Source organism: Sceloporus occidentalis, unplaced genomic scaffold, assembly GCF_023333645.1.
Source record: "Sceloporus occidentalis isolate IW3139 unplaced genomic scaffold, rSceOcc1.0.p SCAF_5, whole genome shotgun sequence".
Classification (NCBI taxonomy): domain Eukaryota; kingdom Metazoa; phylum Chordata; class Lepidosauria; order Squamata; family Phrynosomatidae; genus Sceloporus; species Sceloporus occidentalis.
The window spans coordinates 179,611,751-179,638,703 of record NW_028316985.1 but is presented as its reverse complement, the minus strand read 5'-3'; the positions used below and the strand labels follow the sequence as shown (position 1 = coordinate 179,638,703).

Genomic DNA, 26,953 nt, shown 5'->3' with positions numbered 1-26,953 from the left:
TATTTTGGAAGGAAGCATCTACCTGTGCAATGATTTCTGCATAGATTTCAGGTGCCATGGCTGTTTGAACTTTACTTCAACCTGTGTGTATATGCTTATGGCTTAGAGTTGTATCTATTATGTGTTGCACATACCTTGAAGCAAAGCTCAGCCATTTGAAGTAAGGATTTTGTCTTCCTTTTATTAAAATCCAGGAGAAGCCTTATTTTAAAACAACAAATATGTTGTTGCTCATGAATCCCTATGGCACTTGGATGCTTGAGGCAACAATTTACCCTGTTACCTTCCAAAAGGTGAAACTAAAATAAAAATTCACTACTTTGCCTGGAAACAAAGTGGAGGGGGGATTTTACCCACTTTCAAAAGAATGGCTCTAATCTCTTGCCTTCATGCATCTTTCATATTTGTGACAGCATACTAAATTCTAGGGCTTAGAACAGCAGCTATGATGAGAGTCTCAAATGTAAAGATATATACAGTTGGCCCTCAGTATCTGATGGGGTTTGGTTCCCCTGGGGATACCAAAATCTTTGGATGATCAAGTTTTATTAAATACAATGGCATTGTAAAATTGTGTCCCTTATATAAAATAGCAAAATCAAGGCTTGCTTTATGGAGTTTTTATATATATTTTAATATTTTCAAGTTGTGGATAGTTGAATCTGTGGATAAAGAATTCATGGATACAGAGAGCTAACTGTGATTAAATATCCAAGTCAAGATCATCCATGCAGTAGCATTTCCATTGTCTATGTATGGCTGTGAACACTGGAAATTGAAGAAAGTTGACAACAAAAGAACCAACTCATTTGAAATGTGGTGCTAGGGGAGAGTTCTATGGATACAATGGACTGCCAAAATGACTAATTGAGCAAATTAAATCTGCCTTCTGTCTCTTATGCTACACAAACCTATATGCTTGATTACAGTAATCAAACCTGGTTTGTTATTTTATAGGACCAAAACAAAGAAAGTGGTAAGATTTAGGATCCAGTCTGTCAATTACTTCAGGCACCTTTCACATAAACACCACAGATTTCTGTATTACTTGCTCTATACTAAGGATGGCAAGCATACTCAAAAATATTCTAATAATAATCAAAACGGAATTTTTCAAAGCATCAGGAAGACCTGAAAAGGAAAATCCTAGACAGGAGAATCTTCACAGTTTGGAACTAATTTTGCACATACTGTGCATTTTTCAATGTCTTTCCACAGAAGGGAAAAAAACCAGTAGAATGGTTTGTTCCTGACTGTGAAAATTTAATTTATAAAGGTTTAAATCTCTGCTCTAGAATGCAGTCTAACACTGACCTCTGGTCACCACTATTCTCCTATTACAAACACAGAAACGGATGCTGGATGTAGTGCCCAGAGGCATCAGTGTATAGCAATATGATCTCAGTTCGCTAAGTCTGTGGTCCATCAACTAGGCTATCTTCCCTCTAGGTTCTGGTGACGTTGCAAACACATTCATAATGCAAATAAATATATGGCCAGGCAAGTGCACTACCTGCCTGAAACAGCCACAAAATATTTGTTTGCATTTGTGTGCATTCTTATGCTTCAAAAATGGGATGTATGTAACTTCATAGCCTTTAATAGCTTTTCTACACTGTACTGTATTGCATTACTTCACTGTACTGTATCATATTACTGCACTTTTAGAAGGAGGTTAAAAAATTTAAAAAAAATTGGTCTGCAGACCTTTGGGGGTGGGGGTGGAATATAGGAGCAAATCAAAGTTTTTAGGGCCAAAGAATGGCTGGGATCCTGCTGGGATCTTGCACGTGTATATGTTTCCCTACGGAAGCCTTTCAGTGATGAACACTTGCATTCATTTCAGGGCTGCAGAAGCAAAGTGGTACATGTCGTGCCACTATGTATAACTGGACATTTGGGAAATGTGCATGGATGCATTATTCATGGGCATACATTTACACATTGATTGTGGAGATGTGCTTGGAGCAGCACAAGGGTTGTATAGCACAGTTAATGTATAACTTCACATGCAGCAATCTATGCTAAGCTCAGTGTAGGATCTTGGACTATACATTGTATCTTGGGTAGATGTAGCAAGTCCCTCCAAAATGTATTTCTTTGATATGTACACTTATATTTCATGCCTACAGCTGAGGCAGAGCAGGGCATGGATAAAAAGAATGCCTAGCCACCCAATTTGCTCTGATCCCTTTTGCCAATTCCACAAACTTGGGCCTGGGCCAAATGATTCAGAGGAGCTGCCATGACAGAGCTAAAGAGAATATATGCTGTTAACTGTGCTTGCCAGATCACCTAGTCTCCCATTCACTGATACTCTCGACCCACCTCCATTTCAGGCACATTGGAACCCTAAGAAGAATTACCAACCAAGTGAGGGGTGTAGATACAGGGAGAAAAATGAAGACATTACCTCCTCAAATACGAATTTTGGCATTCCTCCATGAAATTTTCCTTCAGTCCCTAATTTTCTTGTTTTGTAGAGAGTGAAACACTGAAAATCATTCACACATATAGCTTACATTTGCTGTGCTTGTACTTTCTTGGTTATTCTGCCTGCCCCTTTTCTTTGGAGGCCTAAACTATATTTCTAGATGTTTAAGTTTTAATTTGCTGCAATGCTAGAAATTTGGGGACTGGAGAACAATTTAATGGGGGGAGCAAAATTCTTATTGTGGGGGGAAACCCTCATGTGGGGGGGGGGATAACCTGCGGACTACAGAATCTGGAAGTGATGTCATGTGTCAAGTCCCCCCCCCTTTGAATTAAAACAAGAATACTGAAAACAACACAAAGCCAGTCTGCTTACAGTAGTTGGGAAGTAACGACTGGTCTTGAATTTCTTCAAAGCCATAGAGCAGGTGTAGGTACCCAAGAAGAGGATACATGACATGAGAGTAATGTCGGGAACATATTTGCAATTGTTGCCCACCAGGACTCCTCCGTATTTCAAGCATGTTTTCTTTGGCAAAGATGACCAGTCAATTGTGCCGTTGTGCTACAAACAGAAAACAAAGTTGGCATCAGTATTAATTAGAAGGCCTTATGATTCATTCGTCATTGGTGGTTTTCATCCCCTCCTGTCAATAATTGGGGAATTAGAAAACATGATGAAACCCAAGTGGACCTAAAAGCCTGGGTGGGACTAGAATATGTTACACAGCAAGGTCTTGAATTGCTGCACATGAGTATCATAAAGCCTTATCACATGAGAAAAGAAAGTCAAAACAGAGCAGGAAAAAAGCAGCTTTCTCCTTGCCTCTCTGCATGCTGTTGTAGCATTTCCATTCTCCTTCCTGAGGGACACAGTCACAAAAGCATGCCTTTTACCAAATAGATTTTTTCAGTACAATAAAATGACACACTTTTCTGACCATCACCCTCAGGAAGAGAATGGAAGTGCTTCAACAGCATAAGAAGAGACAAGGAGAAAGCCACAACTCTGCTGATCCATTTCAGCTTTCTTTTCTCGTACAACAACTATGTGTTGCAGACAGCCATCTCCTTGCCTCTCTGCATGCTGTCTCCTTGCCTGTAAGTTAACTGGAGTTTGAGTAGTACTATGGGCCCTTGATATCCACTGAGGCTTGGTTCCAGGACCCCCATGGATGACAAAATTTGTGGATGCTCAAGTCTCTTTAAATATAATGGCATAATAAAATGGTGTCTCTTATATAAAATAGCAAAATCAAGATTTGCTCATAGGAAGTTACAATTTTTAAAAAATATTTTCAAGCCGTGGATGGTTGAACCCATGGATAAAAAATCCATGGATACAAAGGGCTGACTCTATTATCAAGACTACATCCAGTGGGATCCAAAAACAAGCATGAACATACGAAGCTGCCATAAAGTCAGAGAGACCATGGTCTGTCTGACCAGTGCCTGGTTAGATGGTCTGCAGAAGAAAAGGAATAGGATCCCCAACCTAATGTGCAATTTAAGACACATTACTGCTCCACATTAATTTAGGAAAAAAGATGGATCACTGCCCTAATGAGATTGCAGTCTAAGTTTCTCAGCAGAGGAAAAGCAAAGAAAAAGGAGAAGTAATGGTAATAAACAGATTTAGGAGGAGGAAGAGGAATGGGATGACAAAATGAGAGTGAATATGATCTGAAAGAATAAACAACAGCAATTAAGTACTGTAGAGAAGGAAACAGAAGGCTGACCTTAGCAAGCAGGAATGGGGGGGAGGAGGGAAGGGAGAGGGCAACAGCTATTTTGGCAACAGATGCACATGAGGACTGATGGGACATGCCATTTCCTATGTAAGTAGGACGTCAGCTCCTTGAAGCACCTTAAGGCTATGACACTTTGTCACAGAACATTGTACTACTCAGCACATTTCCCTCTCCTTTGCCTCCCTGCCTAGCAGAATTTTGAAAAGAATGCTCTTGTGATTTTAATTAGCCCCTTCTCAGTGCAGACCCAGTTGCACTGCTCTTCTTTTGAGGGGAGGGCAGTTTGGGAGAAAGAACAACAGTGGTCCAAACTGGCTGTATGTTAACTCTGAGCATGGAAATAGCTGCTGTTGTCTCTAATTTGTCAACATTTTGAAGAGTGGTTTAAAACGTGTAATTTCAATTGTTAAAACACCAATATTGTTAATTCAACATCTTTTCTTGCTTTAATTACAGGCCAATTTCATGCTTTCAAACACTGGTCTGAATTCTGTTGCTGATTCCCAGTAGAACAGACCCATCAAATCAATGGAACTTACTTGATTCACCATTCAGTAATTGATTCAGTAAATCTACCCTTTGAAGAGCCAGCATGGAGTAGTGGTTTGGGGTTAGGCTTATGACTCTAGAGACCAGGGTTCAGCCATGGAAATCCACTGGGGGACCTTGTTATAGCTACACTCTCTTAGCCTCAGAAGATGGCAATAGCAAACCCCCTCTGAAGAAACAAGCCAAGAAAACCCCATTATAGGTTCGCTTTAAGGTAAAAAAATAAAGGTTTCCCCTTTGACAAGATTGTCTAGTCTTATCTGACTGAAGGCAGCAGTGCCTATCTCCATAACAAAGCCAAGGGACTCAGCGTTGTCAAAGATGATTCTGTGGTCATGTAACCAGCACAACTGCATGCAATGCTGTTACCTTCCAACCAAAGTGGTACCTATTTATTCACTTGCACTTTTACATGCTTTACAACTGCTAGGTTAGCAGAAGCTGGGACGCCTTAGGGTTGCCTTAAGTCAGAAATGATTTGAAGGCACGCAACAACAACAATCAGTGTGTAATATTTTCATTATATTCAACCCATAATCTATGAATAATCAATTAATAATCATTAATTTAATACTAATAAAGTAAATTCTGAACCAAAGACTGGTGACCAAAATGGTGAAGGGTCTGGACACTATGCCTTATGAAGAGAGACTTAGGGAGCTGTGTATGTTTAACCTGGAGAAGATGAGGTTAAGAGGTGATACGATAACCCTATTTAGGTATTTCAAGGGGTGTCATATTGAGCATGAAGCAAGCTAGTTTTCTGCTAATCCAGAGAATAGAAACATAACAATGGATGCAAGCTACAGGAAAAGAGATTCCACCTCAATATTAGACCGCTCCTGAAAAAACCTTCCCTAGACCCCCTGGACAGCAAAAACTACAGGCCTGTATCCCATCTGCCATTTTTGAGCAAGGTGATCGAGAGGGCTGTTTCTCTTCAGCTCCAAGTGATCTTGGATGAAGCCGATGTTCTTGATCCATTTCAAACTGGCTTCAGGACAGGATATAGGGTGGAAACTGATGACCTTCGTCTAGGCACACTGTTGATGTTTCTAGACCTCTCAGTAGCATTTGACACAACAGATCACAACATCCTCTTGGAACGCCTGAGAGAGTTAGGAATCAGAGGCACTGTGTTGCAATGGTTCCGCTCCTTCCTATCAGGCAGGTTCCAGAGGGTGATGCTCGGCGACAGTTGCTCCTCCAAAATAGGTACCATCCTGTCCCGATGCTATTCAATATTTATATGAAGCCACTGGGAGAAATCATCCATAGACAGGTGTTATCAGTATGCTGATGACACCCAAATATATTGCCCCATGTCTCAGTCATCAGCGACCACGACAGATGGCATTTTCCCCCTCCGTCAGTGTCTTGAGGCAATAATGGACTGGATGAGGGGAAACAAGCTCAAACTGAATCCAGACAAAATGGAGGTACGTAAGTAGGGGCTCCCAAACCAGGTATCGGGTTGCAACCTCACGCTCTCCTCAAAGGACTGTGTTCACAGTCTGGGGGATACTTCTTGATCCATCACTTCACATGAGAAATCAGGTGAATGCGATGGTCAAGCGCTTGTTATCAGCTTCGGCTGATGTACCAACTGCACTCTTTCCTGGAATCGGGGCATCTTGTAACTGTAATACATGCACTGGTAACCTCAAGACTTGATTTTTGTAATGCGCTTTACATGGGCTACCCTTGTGCCTAGTCCAAAAACTACACCTGATATAGAATATGGCAGCAAGGTTGATTACTGGAACATCAAGGAGTGACCAAGTAACACCAATACTAAAGTCATTCCACTGGCTGCCTATTAGTTTTCAGGCACAGTATTAGGTCTTGGTTATCACCTTTAAACCCCTACATGGCTTGGGTCCAACTTATTTAAGGGATCGCCTACTTCCGTATAATCCGCCCTGTGCACTTAGATCCTCTGGGAGGAACCTGTTGCAGTCTGTAAAGACCAGATTGACTGCGACCTCCCAGAGGACTTTCTCCGCAGTCACTCCCACCTTATGGAATGGCCTGCCGGACAAGATCCTTCAAATTACCAACCTAGACAGCATCAAAAAAGCTGTCAAGATGGATCTCTTCCGGCAGACCTTCCCAGAATAAACTACTCGGCCATGTAATGACTCCCCCACATAATGATTCTGCCCAGCGTTATTGTTTTAATTGTTTTATGTTTTATGTATGTAATTTTAATACTAAATTGTTTAATTCTTTTTTAAGGGGGGATATTTTGTATATATTGCTGTATCATTTTTAACACTGTAAGCCACTTTGATTGTTCTAACAAAAAGCGGGTTACAAATAAAAGTTTTATTTAGGAGGAGGAGAAGGAGGAACGTCCTGACAGTAATTGCTGTTTGACAGTGGAACACACTCCCTCAGAGAGTGGTGGAGTCTCCTTCTTTGGAGGTCTTTAAACAGAGGCTGGATGGCCATCTGCCAAGGGGTGCTTGGATTGTGTATTATTGGATGCCAGGGGGTTGGACTGGATGGCCCTGTGGTCTCATCCAACTCTGTGATTATATGATTCTCTCGAGCAAACTCTTGCAACACAGGATTAAAGTCAAAATGGTTTTAAAAAGCTAGTGAATTGTAACTGCAGAGAAGAAAGAGATTTCAGAAGTCCAATTACCCCATTAGCTCCACTTACCATGTCAGCGGAGTTATTTGCAGACCAATAAGCTGATGGTGTGGCTGTCTCATTAGATAATGAGCCATTAACTACAAGAGACAAGAGAGCAGAATGCAGTTTTTTATGAATGGGCCACTTCAAACATAGTGGGGAAACTCTTGCAATTAAAAAGAAACTCACAACTGAATTACCGTATGTCTATCTGAAAATAATATCACGTCTTTCTTTCCCCTTTAGCCACAAGCTATAAACAGCCCAAATAACTATTCATAATTACTCCTAAATGCACAGAGAAGCTTCAGAAAGTAAGCAACATTATATGCTACAACTTGAAACTTGCATGATTTCATTGTTACCTGATGTGGAAACATACATAATTGCCTCGGATTATTTTGGTGCCTGTATGACTAGAACACTTATCAGTATTTCATTGTAAATTCATCACTAATAAATCCTCATTCTATCCAGGAGATCAAAGTATATTTTATCTGCATAATAAGAATCACACTATCAACTCTGCCATTTTATCCTTTTATTATATAGGTATAACAATTTGCAAGACAAAATGGTTAAATTTGCAGTCAAGGAAGGAACAGGACTCAGCATTTTTCTTTTCCTGTGTGTGGGAGGGAAAAAGTGAACCCAACCTGTCAGGATTTCAGGAAACACTAAAATATTTATGTGATGTACACTAAATAATAATAATAATAATAATAATAATAATAATAATAATAATAATAACAACTTTAAAAATATTTAGAAAGTAATGTTTATACAATATGGTATGATCCCAAATAGTGCTTTTAGACATTGTCTGCTAGCAGTATATTAAAAAGTGTAGAACTTTTTTGGTATCTTAGAATGTAATACAGGTTGAGTCTCCCTTATTGAAAATGCTTAGGGCCAGAAATACTTTGGATTTCAGAGTTTTTTGGACTTTTTATAATACTTGTACATACAAAATGAGATATGTTGGAGCTGGGACTCAGTCTAAACATGAAATTCATTTATGTTTCATATTCACATTACACACATAGCCTGAAGGTAATTTTATATACACGTTTGTGTACACTGAACCCTCCAAGTTTGTGTACACTGAACCCTAAGAAAGCAAATGGGTCTCAGCAACCCATGTGGACAGTTTTGGATTTTGGAATATTTTGGATTTCAGAATTCTGGATAAGGTAGACTGAACTGTATAACAAACTTTATAAGGAGGGCAAACTTTAAAAGGACAAGTCAAAGAAAGCTAGTCTTCATTTCAGTTAACTCCAAAGAAAAACAGAGGTAGAGGTTCTGAAGTATTTCTACAGAGGAAAATGACAACCAGACTGGCTCAGCATAAATGATGAATGGCAACCTGTACACCTAAAGCTGAAACCCTTGTACTGATGGCCTGTCGTCTAGCATGGTCTCAGTGGGTCACAGGACTTGACAAAGCCAGGCCATAAGCTTCACTACTTAAAGCAGAGGTCTGGTTAGAGTCAAATGAACTCTAAGCTTCCTGCCTCATTCACCAGATCTACTAGATTCTGGGAAAACAGAAGATGCTTGAATGGAAAACTGCAGTTGCTTTTAATAGAAGCACAAAGCCTGCACAGCCTCGTGCAGACACACACAGCTCTCTAAATTGTTGTACATACTGGGAGTGAGCCAAGACTTTTGTACGCTGTTAACCAGCCCAGTGCAGTGAGACACCTCCACACTTTTTACACAACCATCCTGCCATTTAAAAATAAAATAAAATACCTACTCCTAGGGAACAGTCAACAATAAGTTCATGCCAACAACAGAGTCTTGAGGAAGAAAGGAGCTTTAAACCTTTTGTTTAAAAGCAACCAGACAGTTTGATATACTATCTGGTGATTTGTTTCTTTTTTGCTCCCTCCACCCACCAACCCACCCAGCCTGCCACACTTCAAGCAGTACTGGCTGCTCAGCAGCAGGGGATGCAATAAATCCATAATCAAATCTCAGCATGGAGCCAAAGCAAAGGCGTCACTTCAGTGGTAAAAAACCTTTTCACTGTTTGTTATATCCATCAAAAGAGATGTGTGCACATACTTTTTGGAATATAGTCTGTGTGCATCACAGAACTAAAGATGCAGTTTTCATGGCAGGGATGCTGTGATGTGGAATAAAAGGAGCAGACAACATATTAGGGGATACATATGTATGTACATACCACGAAACACAGGGACACACAGTCATTCCAGCTATTCCCCCCCCCCCCCCCAAATAGTATCAAGCACTAGTAGAGAATCTCAAGAACTAATTGTGGGATAAAGATGAAATACATTTTCAGTTGTACTGCAAGGTACAAGGTACAAAACTGAGACAAAGTTATATGTGTGTCCTTTGTGCAATTGCACACCTTACTTTAAATCCAGAATTTGGACTATAGTGGCGGACAGAAAACTTGCAAACCTCCCAGGCAGGCTCAAGGTATGACCCCTGTAGCTCTGGAGGTCTGGGACTCTGGTTTCATCTTCAGTGCCTATCTGAAATGAATCTGCGTACAGGCCATCTGAGACACAAAGGCAGGACACTATACAGGAGAATGGATGACATCTTGCATTTGTTTTTTCTTAAATGGCATTACTATGCAGAAAATGGGCTATTCCATCATCAGAAGCTGCCTATCCCAGAATTAACTGAATCAGCTGGCATATATGCAGTAGATAAAAGGTGATATATGAAACTGCTGGGTGCAAAGCTAAGAATACAAATTGTAAAGACAGGTACTTGCAAAAGATTCAAGTATGTTAGTACATTAGACTGCTGTAAAATACTGTGCAAGTGAAATAGTGAGCAACAGAAAACTAACAACACAGCTCCCTCTTACCTGGATCTGGTGGCATACAGGTACAGGAATAAAGTGTAATGTAGTCTACTTTAAAATGGGAATTGATGGGGTAATAATCTGCTAATTTGATCATCTTCTTGAATGCATCATAGATGAAGATGAAGCTGATCAAGGAAGAGAATCCTTCTTCCGTGAAACGGGTGAAGTACTGGACCAAGAAGCTGGCATCAGTAGCAACCAGAAAGAGACACAGGAAGGCTGACCACAAGCCAATCCAGAGGCGAAACTCCAGATAATCAAAACCATTATCTCTAAAAAATAAAATAAAAAATAAAGTGAAAATAAAGATAGAAGACATAAAAAAGATGGCTGGAAAAACGGGGTGGGTTAGCTTATGCAAAACAGACAGATGCACGCAAACAGAGCCTTCATAGTCTTCCTTATAGGGAGACAAAGTGTTACATAGGGCATGAAAGACCCATTCACTCAACTACTAAACAGCACTTAGAGAACATGTACACTGCACAATTATAGCAGTGTCATGCCACTCTAAGTGTCATGGGTCCATCCTATGAAATTTGAGATTTGTAATTTTTGTGAGATACTTGAAATTCTTAGCTAGAGTGCTGTAACACATTCACTCAACTAGAGCTCTCTAGCAGAGAATTCCATGTACTTCATCAAACGACAAAGTCCAGGATTCTGCCTTAGTGAGCCACAGCAGCTAACATGGTATCAAACTACTCAGGCTATATAATACAAATACTGTCTTAGTCTCCCCTATGCCACATACTTTCAAGCCCATTTTCATTGCTATGAGGGCAAGTGAAACTATGAGCATCAAAATGATACAATTCCAGGTACTAATTTTCGATATTATGACTGCAGCAGCAGAAGTCTATAGAACTCCAGATATTAGTAATGGGTGAGAATTAAGGTGGTCAGTAGATAGTCCAAAAAGGAAAGAAACATGAGCTAGCCATCTGTAAAATCTTAAACACAATCCCAAATATCTGCACTCGAGAAGAAGCTCATCTGGAAAAGATCATTCTCTCCACTGAGAACTTTACTGGAGCAAATGGACAAATGGCCTGAGTATAAGGGAACTTCCTGATGACTATCCTTTTGGGGGATGGCGGTGGCCCTTACTTGAATAAGTTTCATTTCATCTGACAAGAACCATGAAGAAAAATTTAGAACACTCTAATTCAGAAGAAGGCAGTGCAAACTCCCCAGTACTAATGTTCATTTCCTCTTGGAGGCCAATTTGGTAACTGTTAATTTCACTGTAAAATAAGAGCTTGGTTTCAAACAAGGCTGAATTTGCAGATCAGAAACAATGCAAGAAAGTACAATTAGGGTCTGCATTGTCTTGTCATTAGGCTTCAGAAATATCCTAATGCTACAGCAGGAAGTGTGATGCCAGTATTACTCTCATCTCGTCTTTGTTTTATGATAAGATCATGTTTCATAACAATAATCTCTCATTTGCACCATGAAGCATTCAGACTGCAATGCAGATATCATCCCCTTTAAATATCTGTTAAAGCATTCTGCTAGAAATAAGAGTGGCACTATCCCCCAGCAGTAGTCTCTTGTACTTACTTGCTAAAATTAAATAAAAGCCGTTCAAAGACCAAAACAGGCCCAGTGCTGCTCAGTATAGTGAGGGGTTGGCCAGCGAAAAGGCAAAAGACAGCTCCTGAAACAGCTGTACCGAGAAAGCTTTCCAACACGCCCTAGGAACAAAGGAATAAACAGGTAAAGACATTTCAGAAGTGCTTTCATAGCATCAGAGTTGGAAGGGGCCCCATAAGTCATCACATCCAACCCCTATTCAATTGTAGCTGTTTAACCTCCTTTCGAAAACATCCAGAGAAAGAGATCTCACCACCATTCTAGGTAATTGGTTCCACGGTCTAACAGTGCTTAAGTTAACAAGTTAATCAATATCTACCCTTCTGTAACTTAAAAACATTCAACTTGGTCCTACCCTCTGGTGAAGCAAGAACAAATCATTCTTCTCATTCATGGAAATTCAGCTTTGAAACCTGAACTATAGATGAGCTCAAATCACACATCTGCACAAACTCAAATCTTTGTATGCAATTTCCCCTCAGGCAATGTAGCCTAAGGATAAGTGAGCAGGAACAAGGAGTAGAAGCAAATCGTTGAAATGAAAAATAAACTGGAGAAACTTTATGCAATTATGGGTTTGAGTAGACCCTTCTTCTCCAGGAGTAGGTCATATTGCACTCCTTCTGTGATTACTATAAGCATAATGCAAGATGAAGCCATCAAAAGCATAAGAATTCCAATGATGGAGGAGAACAAACAGTTCTCCTGTCTCCTCACAATGCCCAGGCAGCTGCTGAAAGAATCTCAGCAGGTCATGAGAGTAACAATCATATTTTTAGCACCCAATAATGGGAGACAGGAATGTAGATCATCATAAATTCCATTCTCACCAGGGGAAAAATAATAACTTTACCACTGAAGTTTTCAAAGATCCTTTGCTATTCAGGGCTTATTCCATACAAATGTACTTTATTTATCACAGAAAGTGATGCTTTGTGTGCAGAAACAGTTTCCAGCACAGAAAACACCATGTAATGTTTTCTGCACAAAAAATGCTGCTTTCTATGTAAGAAACTCGTTTTCTGTGGGGGAAATTCCATTTTCTGCATAGAAATATTATTTTTTTGCACAGAACATGCTGTTTTGTGTGCAAATAATAATCACCTTACGTGCATTTTTCACACAGAATAAGTCACCCACCCAGGATTCCCCTCATCAGGGTTTCCTGAAACTCAACAAACTAATTTTTAGCCCATTTGTTGAATATTTTCAAATATTCTTTCCACCTAGTCAGAAGTACATGGTCTTGTATTTGAAGACCTGCAGTGAATTGACAAGCTCAATATAAGGCGTTGGTTATTACCTATAAAGCCCTAAATGGCTTGGGCCCAGGATTTCTGAAGGACCGCCTCTCCCCGTACAATCCGCCTCGCACCCTCAGAACATCTGGGCAGCAATTGCTGAAGGTGCCAGGGGCTAGGCTAGCTTCTACTTCTAGAAGAGCCTTTTCCACAGCTGCCCCTGCCCTCTGGAACACGCTGCCCACCGAGCTCCGCTCATCTACTACCCTGGCCCAATTTAGGAAGGACCTCAAGACCTTCCTATTTAAGCAGGCATTCCCCGACTAAACATCCTGTGGGCCTCCCTCCTCTTCCGTGGCCATGAGGACGGGCTAATGGGGCTTTTTATTGTTTTTTGTATTGGTATTGATGTTGCTGTTGGATGTTTTTAATCTGTATCTGTGCATTGCTTGCATTTGTAAGCCGCCCTGATCTTTTTGGAAGGGCGGGATATAAATAAAGATTTTATTTTATTTATTTATTATTTGTTAGACTGATTAATTTATATCCTGCCTGTCTCTCAAAACAGGACTTATATTGTATGCATTATGTAATGGTAAGTTGCTTTGGGGCCTGTGCCAGGAAAAAAGTAGTACTAGTACAGTACACATATTACAGTCTAACCATGGAAAGGAAAAGATGTGCAGTTCTCCACTGCTGCACCCTTTCTATGGTGGGAAGCCTAACACGTCTGCTCTCTGCTCTCAACAGCGTATTCTAATCAGCTCAAGAGACCAAGAACTGCTGCTACCATTCCAAAGTTCAAAAATGCCCAAAGCAATACTAAAAATTTAAGGGGTTACATCTGAATCAGTGAAAACATGAAAAACTAATGAAATATCGCCTTTTCTTTTAGGCTCTGCTTTACTTCTTTTAAACTTTTGTGAGCATAACAACTAGGTGATCTTAAAACTTCTTTCTATCACCCTGAGGGCTAGTATCATACTTAAAAACTTTTTCCCCCACAATTCACAGGATTCTTTGCAAATGCCCACAGGCTATTCAGTTACTGTTTTGAGACTCAGGAACCATGTGCTCAGCAGTAAGGTCACAAAGTGTGCTGACAATGCAAAATTATTTAGGTTGGATTTTAAAAAAAGAATTGCAAAGAGCCCCAGAGTGATCTTGCTTCAACGCAAGCAAGCAAGTGTACTTAGCCATTTAGTGGAAAATATCCTCCTAACTTCAACTATCGAGGGTTGTAGCTCGCAAGAACCGACCAAGAAAAATCTTAAGGTTATGGTGAATAACTTGATGAAAAACACAGAAACAAAGTCAGTTTGTGGGGACTGGCAGACATTTTAAAAAATATGCATTATGCTCACAGTGTTGTTTTTAATACTAGGTCATTTAATGAAGCTGAATAGTGAGGAACTCGAGACATTACTTGGTTCATTGGTTTTTGTTTTGTTTATTGAACTTATATTCCCACCTTTCTTCCAAAATTGGATCCAAGACAAAAGAGGAAGAAAGAGGAAACTAAGTACTTCTTCACACAGAGCATGGCTGGACACAGTTAAACTAAGGATCACTGAAGGATGGAATATAAGATGCAATGATCAGCTACTAGTAGTCATTACGGCTACTTTTTCCTCTAAAATCATAAGCAATACATCCCTGTCTACTAGTTGCTAGTGGATGAGTGTTCCTGTCCTCATGTCCTACTGATGGGACATTATGAGAAAAGAATGCTAGACCAGACATGCCTTTGGTCTGATCCAGCATGGCTACCCTTATGTTTCTATATTATAGTTCCATCATGCTTTATTCCCTGCAGCTGATGAAAGGCTCACCCTCCGCTGCAACTGCCACTACTTTGGCCCCTGAGGGAAAGAAGAGCAGTCAGTTTATGTTGGATTTAATCCTCTCTTCTACTTCCATCCCCTTTTCCTTGTGTGTTATGTCTTTTTAGATTGAAAACCTGAGGCCAGGGAATGGTCAGATTAAAAATTTGTAAGGCACTTTTGGAGCCTTTTTATTGAAGAGTGGAATATAAATACTCTAAATGAATGAATGAATGAATGAAAATGTATACTATTCTTTATACATGTAACATATGCAAAGGGATCTTGTAGCACATTTGGGACTAACTGTGTGAAATAAGTTGTAGCACAAGCTTTCAAACTTGGTCCACTTCCTCAGATCTAAGCAAGTCTATGAAAACTTACGCTCCAACTTCTTTCACTCAGTTAAGTTTCAAGGGCACTACAAGATTCCTTTGCATACTGATATTCCAGACTAAAGTGGTTATCTCTCTGAGTTCTACCTACATGTAACATGTTGTACAACAACTGAACACAGAGATACCTCTGACTTTCAAAAGACATGCAGATGAGAGTGGAGGTAACAGTGGGATTCCCCCCATTTTTCCCAACTGGAAAGTGGGACTGATATGGGAGAATCTCCTTACCTCCATGGGTAGAGCTTGGGCTGGGGGGACTTCAGAGAGGCAGAATGGCACCCCTAGATCCCTTGCAAGCTAGATCTTCACACTTCACATACTAGGTTAGCCCCATAGGACAGAGGTTTCCATCTTCTGTTTTAGTACTATGTCTGAATTAGTTTCTGTTTCATGTGGGGTGGAGGAGGTTTCAGGTTGAGATTTTTTTTATTCATGAGGTGGCATTTCAAACATTCTCTTGAATCCATGCATTTGAAAATGTTCACACATAATTCCTCTCCATATAACTTCCTTAACAAGAGAGAGGAGAACTTTTTTAACTAGCAAGAAACTGACTTTTATACATTAAAAGTTTCTTTAAAGCAGCCTTCACCAACCTAGTACCCTTCAGATGGACTTACAACAACTTCTATTCTTCCCAAACAACATGACTAATGGCAAACACTTCCTGGGAATGATGGGAGTAGTAGTCCAGAAGACATTGAGGGTGTCAGGTTAGTGAAGATAACCTTAAACCCTTTCCCCTCCAAAAAAGTTCCTCTTTTCTGCTAGAAGACTAGGAGCAATGCAAAAAAATCTATTTGGTACCATACTGCAATGCCAAGAAAGGAAGTCATCAGGTATCTGATAGCAAACCACAGATTCCAACTATTATAAGCACCATAATTTCTTTTTATTGTTTTGGAAACAGAAGAAACAACAAAAAAGATACTTCAGAGGTTCTAGAAGGGTTATGCTTCAGAGGGATGTAAAGTAAAAATGGAATGCTGAATATAATGGTTTTGCTGAGCTATTTCGTTTAATTAAATGTAAGCAACATTCTCAGAAGCAGCAGTTATTGTTCTGCAGAAGCAATAAAAGAGAGGATTACATATTTGAAAGGACACGGCACAGACCTCAGTTGGCCCTAGCTGGCATGTAGATCCTAAACCAGACCCTGTAGACCTTCACCTGGCGCCTGTCTGTAACACATCTGATAGTTTTAAGAGCAAGTCAGGGAAAAGTCAGTTACATTTTGGGCTACAGCTTCCCAGAACTGTCCCAAAGGTGATTCTAGCAGTCCAAAATAGCAGCTTTTGTAAACTATGCCTAAGAGACCCTAACTTCACTTTAATGACTTTTATAACACATCCAAAGAAATCAAAAAGCTGGTATAGAAAGAAGCCACAGTTAAGGTGACCTATCTTTGAGCGCTTTCTCTGCAGTATTGATGCAGTTTGACACTACTTGAACTGCCCTGGCTCCATCCTATGGAATTCTGGGATTTGTAGTTTTGTGAACTATTTAACCTTCTCTCTGTCAGACAGCACATGTGCCACAGCAAACTACAAATCCCAGGATTCCATAGCATTGAGTCATGGCAGTTAAAGCAGCGTCAAGCTATAGAGGAATTGCAAAAAGGCTTCCTTCCGCACTCAAACTGGGGATCTCTCCGAACAGGTTTGTTTCATGTGGCCTCTGTTATCACATAGCAGTTAGCCATGTATCTATGACATCTTTAATGGTATATAATATTCTTTTTCTTTCTTTTTTTTTAAGGAAGAAGCTACTCTTTTTCAAATGTTTTTTTTAAAGGAACATTTGTAATTTTATTAGATTTTTTTTGTATTTTCATTTTGTTTTGTTTATTAATTCTTGCAAACTGCCTGGGCAGCATTTGCACTGAAAGGCAAGGATACATCCTGTAAATATACAGAAATGAAAAAAAAAATCTTGCTTTTGGTTTACACAGAATGACTAAAAGAAGTCAACTCAGAAATGTTAAGCCTTGATTCAAGGCCTCAGAAACCAAAGCCATTCATTGCATTAGGAGCAAACATCCTCTCTCTACTAAGTCAAAACACTGGACAAGGAAATAATAAATGTCTCAAGTACCTCTGAAGCAGTGCTAATATTGAACTAATTATGATGCAAAGAATGAAATGTACACAGAATTGTGTAACACTGTTTCCAGGAATCTTCTTTCCTCAAAGGTTTTATTTGCAGAGATAAGGAAAATCCTTTATGGGAGGGGAAAGTTTCAATGTATCAGAAGATGTAAACACTGTAGTTTCATTGAAAAGAAAAATGAATGCATGAATTTATAAATTAAATTAGCCTAGTTTGCTTCTTTTGAGGGGTGGGCATTGCATGGCCCTCCTAGTGTTGTTGAACTGGAACTCCCAGCAGTCCTAGCTCTCCTCAGCTCAGCCAATGGCAATGAATGCAGTGACAATCAACAATATCTGGAGGCCTACACAACTTATATCTCTTGTGTTGTGGCTACACACAGAGTGAACAAAATCTCAGTTATCTGGCTGCTGCACCCACTGCATGTGCCTGATTCAACTGTAGGCCTCCTGATCCTCAATAAATGGAATTAATGTTTGTATTGGGATCTGTGGCCTGTTGGTGTCTTGTATATGAAAAAGGACCCCTATGGAAGCAGCTTGACAAGAACATAAGAAAGTGCCTTCATTCTGGGTCACAACCCTCATCTACCTAGTCTAATACTGTAACAGCATCTCTCCAGGTTTTCAGGCATAATTCTTTCCTAGCCCAACCTGAAGATCCTTAGTATTTCCTGTTGCTTTGCCTTACAAATCCTAAGTGGACAGAATGCTGCTCAGCTTCAAAAATCCAACACAACTGAATGTGTTCAGGATGATAAGGTGGTATATCCCAGCCTGGCATCTAAGCCACCTCACACTCTAGCACTGTCCATGAAACCAAAACTCTTAAAACAACATCCCAGGAGAATTTCCTCTTCTAGCATCCTCTGACCATGGCATGTCTCTTCTCACACTGGATAATTCTAGTGTTTGCATAATTAACTTTAAGTGCCTAAAATATATATCTGTATGGATAAAGCAAGAAGCAGTGTGGTGTAGTGGTCTGATCATTGGACCATGACCATGGAGACAAGAATTCAATTCCCCACTCAGCCCTGGGCAAATCACACACTCTCACCCCAGAAAACTCCATGACAGGTTCACCTTAGGTTTGCCATAAGTTGGAAATTACTTGACTGAACACAACAAGAAGGGATAAAGCATGACAATCAGAGTAAGAAAGGGTGGAAATAGATCATGTGAGCCAAATAAACAAAACAGAGCTATGATCACCAGAACCAAGCAATAAGAGGGGGGGGGGGGGAGGCAAAGGACCTAATACAAAAAACCTATTGGATGGAAACAGGATCCTGCAAACTATGAAACTCTGAAGGATTCAAAGGAAACAGGGAGGTATTTGTTAAGCAAACTTCCTTTACACTGAGCAAAGATCTCTGACTGAGAGCAGAATTCAGAACACTTGAGAGTGATTTATCTTCCTATCTTCTTGAGTTTCATACATGAAGATTAATTTTGTTTAAGACTGCTACAGACTGAATACGTAAATGGAAAAGTTTTTTTTAGCCCTGCATGCAGGCCAGTGGGAACTCCTGTGCTAAAGGTAAATTGCTCTGTGTGAATAGTAGTTTTTGTTCCTATCTGGTGGAAATATTGGCATTAGATTAAAACAGTAATGATAATATTTCAAGGCTTAACAGAGCTTGCCTGGACTTAGACCCAGAGCCTATTTTGAATGGGAAGGTTGCATTCTAAAATACATGGAAAAATAATGTGAAGAGTAATGTGCAGAAAGCATGTGTAGAATGTTTTTCATCACTCTCTAGAGATAGTTTGAGCATTAGACTACAACTCTGGAAACCAGGGTTCAAATCTCCACTCAACCACAGAAACCCACTGGGTGCCCTTCAGCAATCACACTCTCTCAGCTTCAGGAGAAGACAAAGGCAATCCTTCTCTGAACATATCATGCCAAGAAAACCTTGTGATAAGTTAAATTTGGAGTTGTCATATGTCAGAGATGACTTGAAGCCACAGAACAATAACAACTAGATGTTCCCACTTCCTCTTGTATATCTGAGATTACATGGCTTCCAGGTCAGGGGTATAATCTGCTTGACACCTTTTTAAATACAGATTACACACTGATGGATTTTCTGTACATCATGTTTCTTTTACTAAGTAGTCATCTAAAAGTATTGGAACAGTCCTAGAGATCAACAAAATACTTCAAATAATTATTCTGTTCCCTCTAAATTACTTTGCAGCACCTTTGATTATTTATTTATTTGTTTCTTTATAGCCCAACCCTTTGCCCACTTTGGCATCTCAAGCAGCTTACAATATAAATTAAAACAAAATCGTTTAAACAAAATGTGGTTTTATGGCTGCAGTCAAAGAAAATGTTGTCTGTCTTTAATTATTAGAATGATATTACTGGCACAATTAGAGAAGAGGTTAAAAAACATAGAAGTTCCAGTTTGTCTTAGTTTTAATCCACTGCTATACCAGAGTGCTGTTATTCCTAGTTGTTGACCAGTAATTAAGGTAGGCTACAGGCCATAGTACTTGCTTAAATTCATATTTGCACTTTATTGTTTAAAACCTATATGCAAACTTATGGGTGTGGTTTTTGGCTATATACCTCCAAGTCATTTTTACTTATGTTGACCCTAAGGTGGACCTATCACAAGGTTTTCCTGGCATGTTTCTTCAGAAATGGGTTGTCATTTTAATCCGTCTGAGGCTGTATCTTGCCTAAGGTCATCCAATGGGTTTTTATGCTTGAACAGAAATTTGGCTCTGGTCTCCAGAGTGGTAATCCAACACTCAAACCATTACACCATACTGACTTTCTGGAAATGGTTTAGTGATCCCATTAATACACACAAGACAGCATTGCCTCTACTGTATACTGCCCTCACTATTTTTTCCTTTAACTTCTAATGTATGCAAAATCTCTGTATAATGCAGCTATCCCAGCATCTCCAGAATGTCCTCGTCCAAAACAACTGCAAAGATGCAAAATAAAGTGTTTTCCAAAGAACACTGTGACAACATGATTTACAAAGATGAACTAATTCAGGAGATCTTTTGCCTGATCCCATAGACTCTTTTCTTTGTCCAACAGACAATGCCCAATGTGACTGTAAATAAAGGTGTGTTGACAAAACCCATGCCATCACAAATGCCACCAGGTGAGCAAGAATATTCAGAGCCATGGCTTACCTGCATGTTTTCTGTTGCATCTCCAAGTAGGCCTCCAAAAGTGATGGCATTAGTTACAGTAGCAAGATAGATGAAGAGAATGGCAGATAGTGCTTGGATGTTGAATGCGTCATAAAAGTCACTGGCAAAGAAAGGGGCTTTCCTCTTGATGTCTTTGATCAAACCTCCGAAACATCTGAGGAAAGAGAGAAATAAGTATCTCACAATTACATAAGTCAAGGCAAAAAAAGAAGACTCTGAAAGTAAGATGTATATCTGTGCGCACACCTGAATGTGCATGTGTGTGTATTTATATACAACAATCTAGCAAAAAAAAAAAAACTTATTAGAACATAGCTTTTAATCATATACCTGCCAGTTCGTTGCAACTCCTCACAATCCCCATGTCCGCCACCTCCATTTCCCCCATCATGAGGGGTGTCACCATTCATCTGCACATTCTCGCCACCTGAATACATGTTTTTCCTGTATGAAAACAAAGAATAAGAAATTGGTGGGGCTAAAACACTGTCAACATGATGTAGTGGTTTGAGCACTGGAGTACAACTCTAGAGACCAGGATCTGAATCTCCGCTTGGCCATGGAAACCCACTGGATCACCTTAGGCAAGTTATATTCTCTAGGCCTCAGTGGGAGGCAAAGACAATCCTCACTCTGAACAAATCTTGCCAAGAAAATGCTGTGGCACATTCATCTTAGGGTTATCTTATGTCAGAAACAACCTGAAAGCACACAGCAACAACAACATAGAGATAAATATTCCTCACTTAAAAGTACCAACATTTTGCATGTACCAGTTGGCAGAAAAAACAAAACACACAAACAACGGGCTAAATCCAATTCATGGTCACAACCAGATTAGACTCTACTGAATCAATGGGAACTTGGTAAGTCAACATTTACCATATATACTCGACAATAAGTTGACCTTATATGCTAATCTGAATCCAAATCAGCATATCTTTGTTAGTTAAATGGTCTGGATTCCATTATATCCTCCTTCAACAGCTTCAATAAATAGAAACAAGGTACACTGAACAAATACAATAAGGCACACTGCATGCTACTCTTTTACCTTTTGTCAGATGATGGGAGTGACTTGGGGGGTTCTATCCTGATGGCAGGATCCCACTCCCCAGGCGGAAGTACAATTACTTCATCTAGGAATTCATCAATCCCAGCGATCAGGTCCTGCCTGTCTTTGGCTTTATAGGCAATATCATGGAATACCTGCAAGGAGAAAAGAAAAGGAGAGAGTAGAATCCAGCATGTCCTTGTAAAAGTGTGTAGTATAAAAGCTGGTCATAAAATTTGTCCATCTCACCCAGCACTGTTTCCTCTATCTGACAGCTGCCCAACAACTTTTATTGGACATGGTAGTTCATATCAGATGTTTTCTCATCTTTTTAAATTGGAGATACCAAAAATTGAACTCGGTCCTACTACTTTCAAAGCACAGGCACTGCTATACAGCTAGGTCTCTCCTTGTTATGGAACATCAGTCCCGTGAAACCTCTGATAGTCAATGAAATACATTTTTCCTACATGTTTTCTCCATGAACCACTATCTCATTCTCAGTCCCAACCGATCTATTTCTGATCCTTGGATCCAGATGACATGACAGAAGACTGAGCAGGAGTATGGAGGAGATTAAAATCAGATAAAGTTTTCTTTTCGTGGGAGAAGGACAGCTATGTTAGTCTCTTGCAGCAAAAAAAATAAAGAATCTTATCATAGCTCAAGAAATAGAAAGTTTCATCACCCTTAAACTTTCATGGACTCTAGCTCATTCCAACATCTAATTTAATGGCTTATCACCTCTTTACCCATCTTTAAAGCTGAGTTAAAGACTATACTGTTCAGGGAAGCGTTCCCAGACACCACCTGATTATTATCGTAGGTTTATTTTTTTTATTTGTCGTTTGCTATATTTTATTATTTAATGTTAATATATGTTATGTTAAATTATTTTAGTAGAATGTAGGCCTAATGGTTTGTTTTATTTTATTGCATTTCAACTGATTGTATGTACAGCACTGTGTAAATGTACAGTGCTCTATAAATAAAGCTTAATAATAATAAAAATAAAGATGTATCTGATATTTCTGCAGTTTTTCATCCTTGCTCTTAAGAATGAGATAAGCAAGAATCTATATACCCAGCTCAAAGGCACAGGACTATCACAAGTCACATGTGGTTCTGCCCTCAGAAAGCCAGGACTAACCATAGTTCTCTGTCACTTTCAGTGAAAATTGACTCTCGCTGCAGTGTAATGCATAAAGTGGCCTTCCAAAATCCCCATCCTTGGAGACTTGTGGAAGCCTGCCCTGAACATTTTCAGGAAACACTGAAAAACTAGCTCGTTGTGGTTGTGGGGAGAAATGATCCAAGCATCAGTTAATGCAAAGTAACCCACACTCATCACCAAGGAAAGAAGATTACCTCATCTGACATCAGGGTAGCAATGGCTCGGCCAATCTCGTGGTATGATTTAGCTTTGCCTTTGGGACCCAGCAAAATAAAAAGAAACCTGTACAGAGGGAGGTAGCAGAGGGGTGGGAGGTGAAAAGAGAAGGGGGGAAAAACCAAGGCAGTTATGATTCAGAAGCTTTCTTTCTTTCTCTTTCTTTCTTTGGATAGAATAAGCACAGTAAAATGCATACCACAGACATTTGATACAAGCAGTTTCATAAAATTTACACTACCAACATTAAAAAATGAAGGAGAGATTATCATACCATTTACATTAGAAATGTAAGTGCATATTTAATGGATGCACAGCAACCAATTATGCAAAGAATACCATTTCCCCCCTGAAGTAGTACACAGAAAAAAGCCAGCATAGTGTAGTGTTTTGAGCGTTGGACTACAAGGGTTTGAATCCCCACTCAGCCACGGAAACCCACTGGGTGACCTTGGGCAAGTCACACACTCTCAGCCTCAGAGAAACACAAAGGCAAACACTCTGAACAAATTTGACCCAGAAAACCCAACTATAGGGTCACTATATTTTAGGGTCACGGTAAGTCAGAAACTAGCAGGTGAACTTCTCCAGGACTGAGCAGCCATTATGAGGAAAAACAAAGAAAATGTGCCAGTTCAGATCTATCTGTTTCACCAGTGCTATTTTACCTGCATAGTACACCAACAGGATTCCGGCTAATATATTGGAACCAGAATTAGTCATTCAATCAAGACTTAGAATAAGCCCATTAAGACAAATTGGTCTGGAAACCATGCCCTATAAGGAACGACTTAGGGAGCTGGGGATGTTTAGCTTGGAGAAAAGAAGGTTAAGAGGTGATATGATAGCCCTGTTTAAATACTCGAAGGGATGTCATATTGAGGAGGGAGCTAACTTTTTTCAGCTGCTCCAGAGAATAGGACCTGGAGCAATGGATGCAAGCTACAAGAAAAGAGATTCCACCTCAACATTAAGAGGAACTTCCTTCCTGACAGTAAGGGCTGTTCAACAGTGGAATAAACTCCCTCAGAGTGTAGTGGAGTCTCCTTCCTTAGAGGTCTTTAAACAGAGGCTGGATGGCCATATGTCAGGGATGCTTTGATTTGGATTTTCTGCATGGCAGGGGGTTGGGTTGGATGGCCCTTGCGGTCTCTTCCAACTCTTATGATTCTATTCTTCTATTCTCTGATTCTATTATTCAATACTAACTTATGTTTCATTTGTCTCAAAGGGCCTGTACTAAGAATGAATATCTCTGGATCCAAAATAGTGTCTGGAGCATGTCTTAGCATACAATGCAAGCTCTGCAGAGTTTATAGTGAAAAGCACCACTGAGCAGTAATGAGTTTATGATTAAAGAACACAGCACTCTTACAAGCCAAGGGCTATGTACAATACATCTCATTTGGGCAGATTCACACTAGAATATGCAGTCCCTTCTATACTATTTGAAACCCTTCTTTGCAAAGAATGACATCTGTAATCAAATTTTATTTGGGCTGCTAATAAAAATTATTTCAGAAGCCATGCCTGTCCCCTAGGCAACTATATATCTATTAAAAATTCATTGATTCACTCACACTCAACAGGATAACAGAACTGGAAGGGGATTTTGGGAATCATGGGTTCTAGTTCAACCCCAGCACAAGATCTCTTTTCATATTCACAGCAGGACAAGAGTGTTGAGGAGCAAATGAGTGATAACCATCCCTTTTAGAATCCTTTCTTTCTTTTTTTAAAAGCAAAAGAGTTCAAATAAAGTCAGTCATCATGGGAACCCAAACAAACAGTGTTTGCTGAAATGCCTCATTAAAATTAGTGTTGGTTCTTCCGGGAGTTCTCTGATTGAATTTCCTAGGATGCAGCTGCGGGAAACTGCATCCACAGCTCACAAAAGCAACCTATTCTGATTACTAGAAATGATTGATCTAGAAGAACACCACATGCTAAATAAATAACAACAAATATTGTTCCTGCAGAGTGGAAAAAAAGAGTTCTGGAATGTTTTTTTTTTTGGGGGGGGGGGGTTCCATTTGATTTCTACAGCTCATGATCCCTTACCACTTCCACCTCTCCTATGTGTTTACCTCACAGATAAATAAGCCTAGAACTTTTAACAAATTGTATACATGAGGGCTACTCTCTTTTAAAACTCTAAAGCTCTAGGTTTAACTTACAAATGGGGCAACACACTTGTCCTGCATCTGTAACATGGGTAAGAAAAGTGTATAGATGCTGCAGGAAGCAGGTAAGGCCCAATATCATAAGATGCCCTCTGGGGCCCTCCAGATACTGCATGGCTAAGATGGGAATTGTAGATCAAAACATCAAAAGAGGTCTACGTTAAAAACATTGCTATAGGTATTATTAGAGCACATACCTCTCAAACTGGTTACAGTGCATGCCAAAAAAGCAGTATACAGAGCCAGAAAGTTCAGCTATTCCTGTATATAAGCACTGTGAGTGTGACATGAGAAAAGGCTATGCAGAATAGCACAATAACCAGGAAATCATAAGGACTAAGTTGCAGTTCAACTACTATTGCTAAAAGGCCTTTCCTCATCATGTCTTGGTTTGGAAACTGCCTAAGAATCACTAAAAGCCATTTTGAGGGCAACTATATGTACGCCACTCTGTTTCTGTTTTTTTAGTCACACATAGGTGCCAGGGCACCTACACAGATGTAATTTTTGCTTGGCTTAATAAACTAGTCATTTTATATTTGTATATGTAGTCTCCCCACCCCCAGTGGCATCTCTAGGGTTGGTATCACCTGTTGCAGTAACTCACGGTGCCACCCCCCCTTGACCTCCTCCCATTTCACTCCATACAGAATCCTTAGTGATGCTTTTTTGCACTAATATTACATGTAAATCATAATTCCCATATACCACTGAATGTAAGACTAATAGTTGTGACACAAACAACTAACAAAAATAAAATTATACCTTCAAATTACAATATCAGATGCATAACCTAAATGTATTTACATATACATAGTGAAGATTTGGTTAAAATGTAATGTTTCTAAAGAATTTTTAATTTTTTTAAAAAAAATCAAAAAAATTATTATTTAAAAAAACAATTAGAATTTTGAAATTTGAAAATTTAGTTTTTAAAAATTCTGGGGACCCTCCTTTCTTCCCCCACTGAACTTCACCTCACTCTCAGCATCTCTTAAAGCATTTTAAAGAGATACAGGCAAATGCCACAATGTTTCTGCCAAAATACAGGCGTTCCACACCTCCCTAGTGACGCCACTACCCACTCCACTTATTCAATTTGAGTAACCCATTTCAGGGTGCTCATTTACCGAGTAGGTACAGGAACTTCTGTGAGAGCACCGAGCATAACTGCTTGCTGCAGCCGAACGAAGGCAATGAAAGGGGCTTCCAAGAAGTCTACTTCTCCGACCAGTACATTGGAGGCCTCAGCATCTCGAGGTAATTTCTTCATGAACTTATTCTTCAGCTACATGAAACAGAGAACATACAATAGTGTTATTAGGACAAACACAAGTCAAAAAGGTTGGGAACCCCTGATATAGGCCATAGCTTCCAGGCCAGAAGTTCTATTCAACGTTAATCCTGAAACTGAATGAAAAGGTAAAACAACAGTACTTGAGAAATTACCATCATTTTCACAAGCAAACTCTTAAAAATAATAAAGTTGCCAGGTTTTTGTCTTGCACATTAATCTCTGCTTCTGGTTAAATCAGTTGCTTTCCAATATACTGATCACTTTCCAAAGAAATCACTCACTCTTTTTCTCTATATTCTTCTTTTCACTTTCGCCTTTCATCTAACGAATTGTCTTTCATTCATCATGTACCATTTTCTACCTTGGTCCAAACATTATCTCTCCTTATCTCACCCATTTTAATTCTCCTACACATTGTCCCTGGATGACCCTATCAGCTCAAA

The 26,953-nt window shown here is 39.6% G+C and overlaps 1 protein-coding gene across 1 annotated transcript in view; it reads right to left on the bottom strand.

Annotated features, from left to right (window-relative positions):
• Positions 1–26,953, bottom strand: part of LOC149313236 (electrogenic sodium bicarbonate cotransporter 1-like) — a 241,715-nt gene that overhangs the window by 37,662 nt on the left and 177,100 nt on the right. Inside the window, exons 9-17 of the mRNA XM_089526331.1 lie at positions 26,344–26,501; positions 23,009–23,096; positions 21,641–21,795; positions 20,917–21,030; positions 20,566–20,740; positions 11,795–11,928; positions 10,229–10,500; positions 7,402–7,472; positions 2,810–2,998 (exon numbers count right to left, since the gene is read on the bottom strand). Of these exons, the coding sequence (XP_089382457.1) occupies positions 2,810–2,998; positions 7,402–7,472; positions 10,229–10,500; positions 11,795–11,928; positions 20,566–20,740; positions 20,917–21,030; positions 21,641–21,795; positions 23,009–23,096; positions 26,344–26,501 (1,356 nt within the window). The remainder of the gene's footprint in view (positions 1–2,809; positions 2,999–7,401; positions 7,473–10,228; positions 10,501–11,794; positions 11,929–20,565; positions 20,741–20,916; positions 21,031–21,640; positions 21,796–23,008; positions 23,097–26,343; positions 26,502–26,953) is intronic.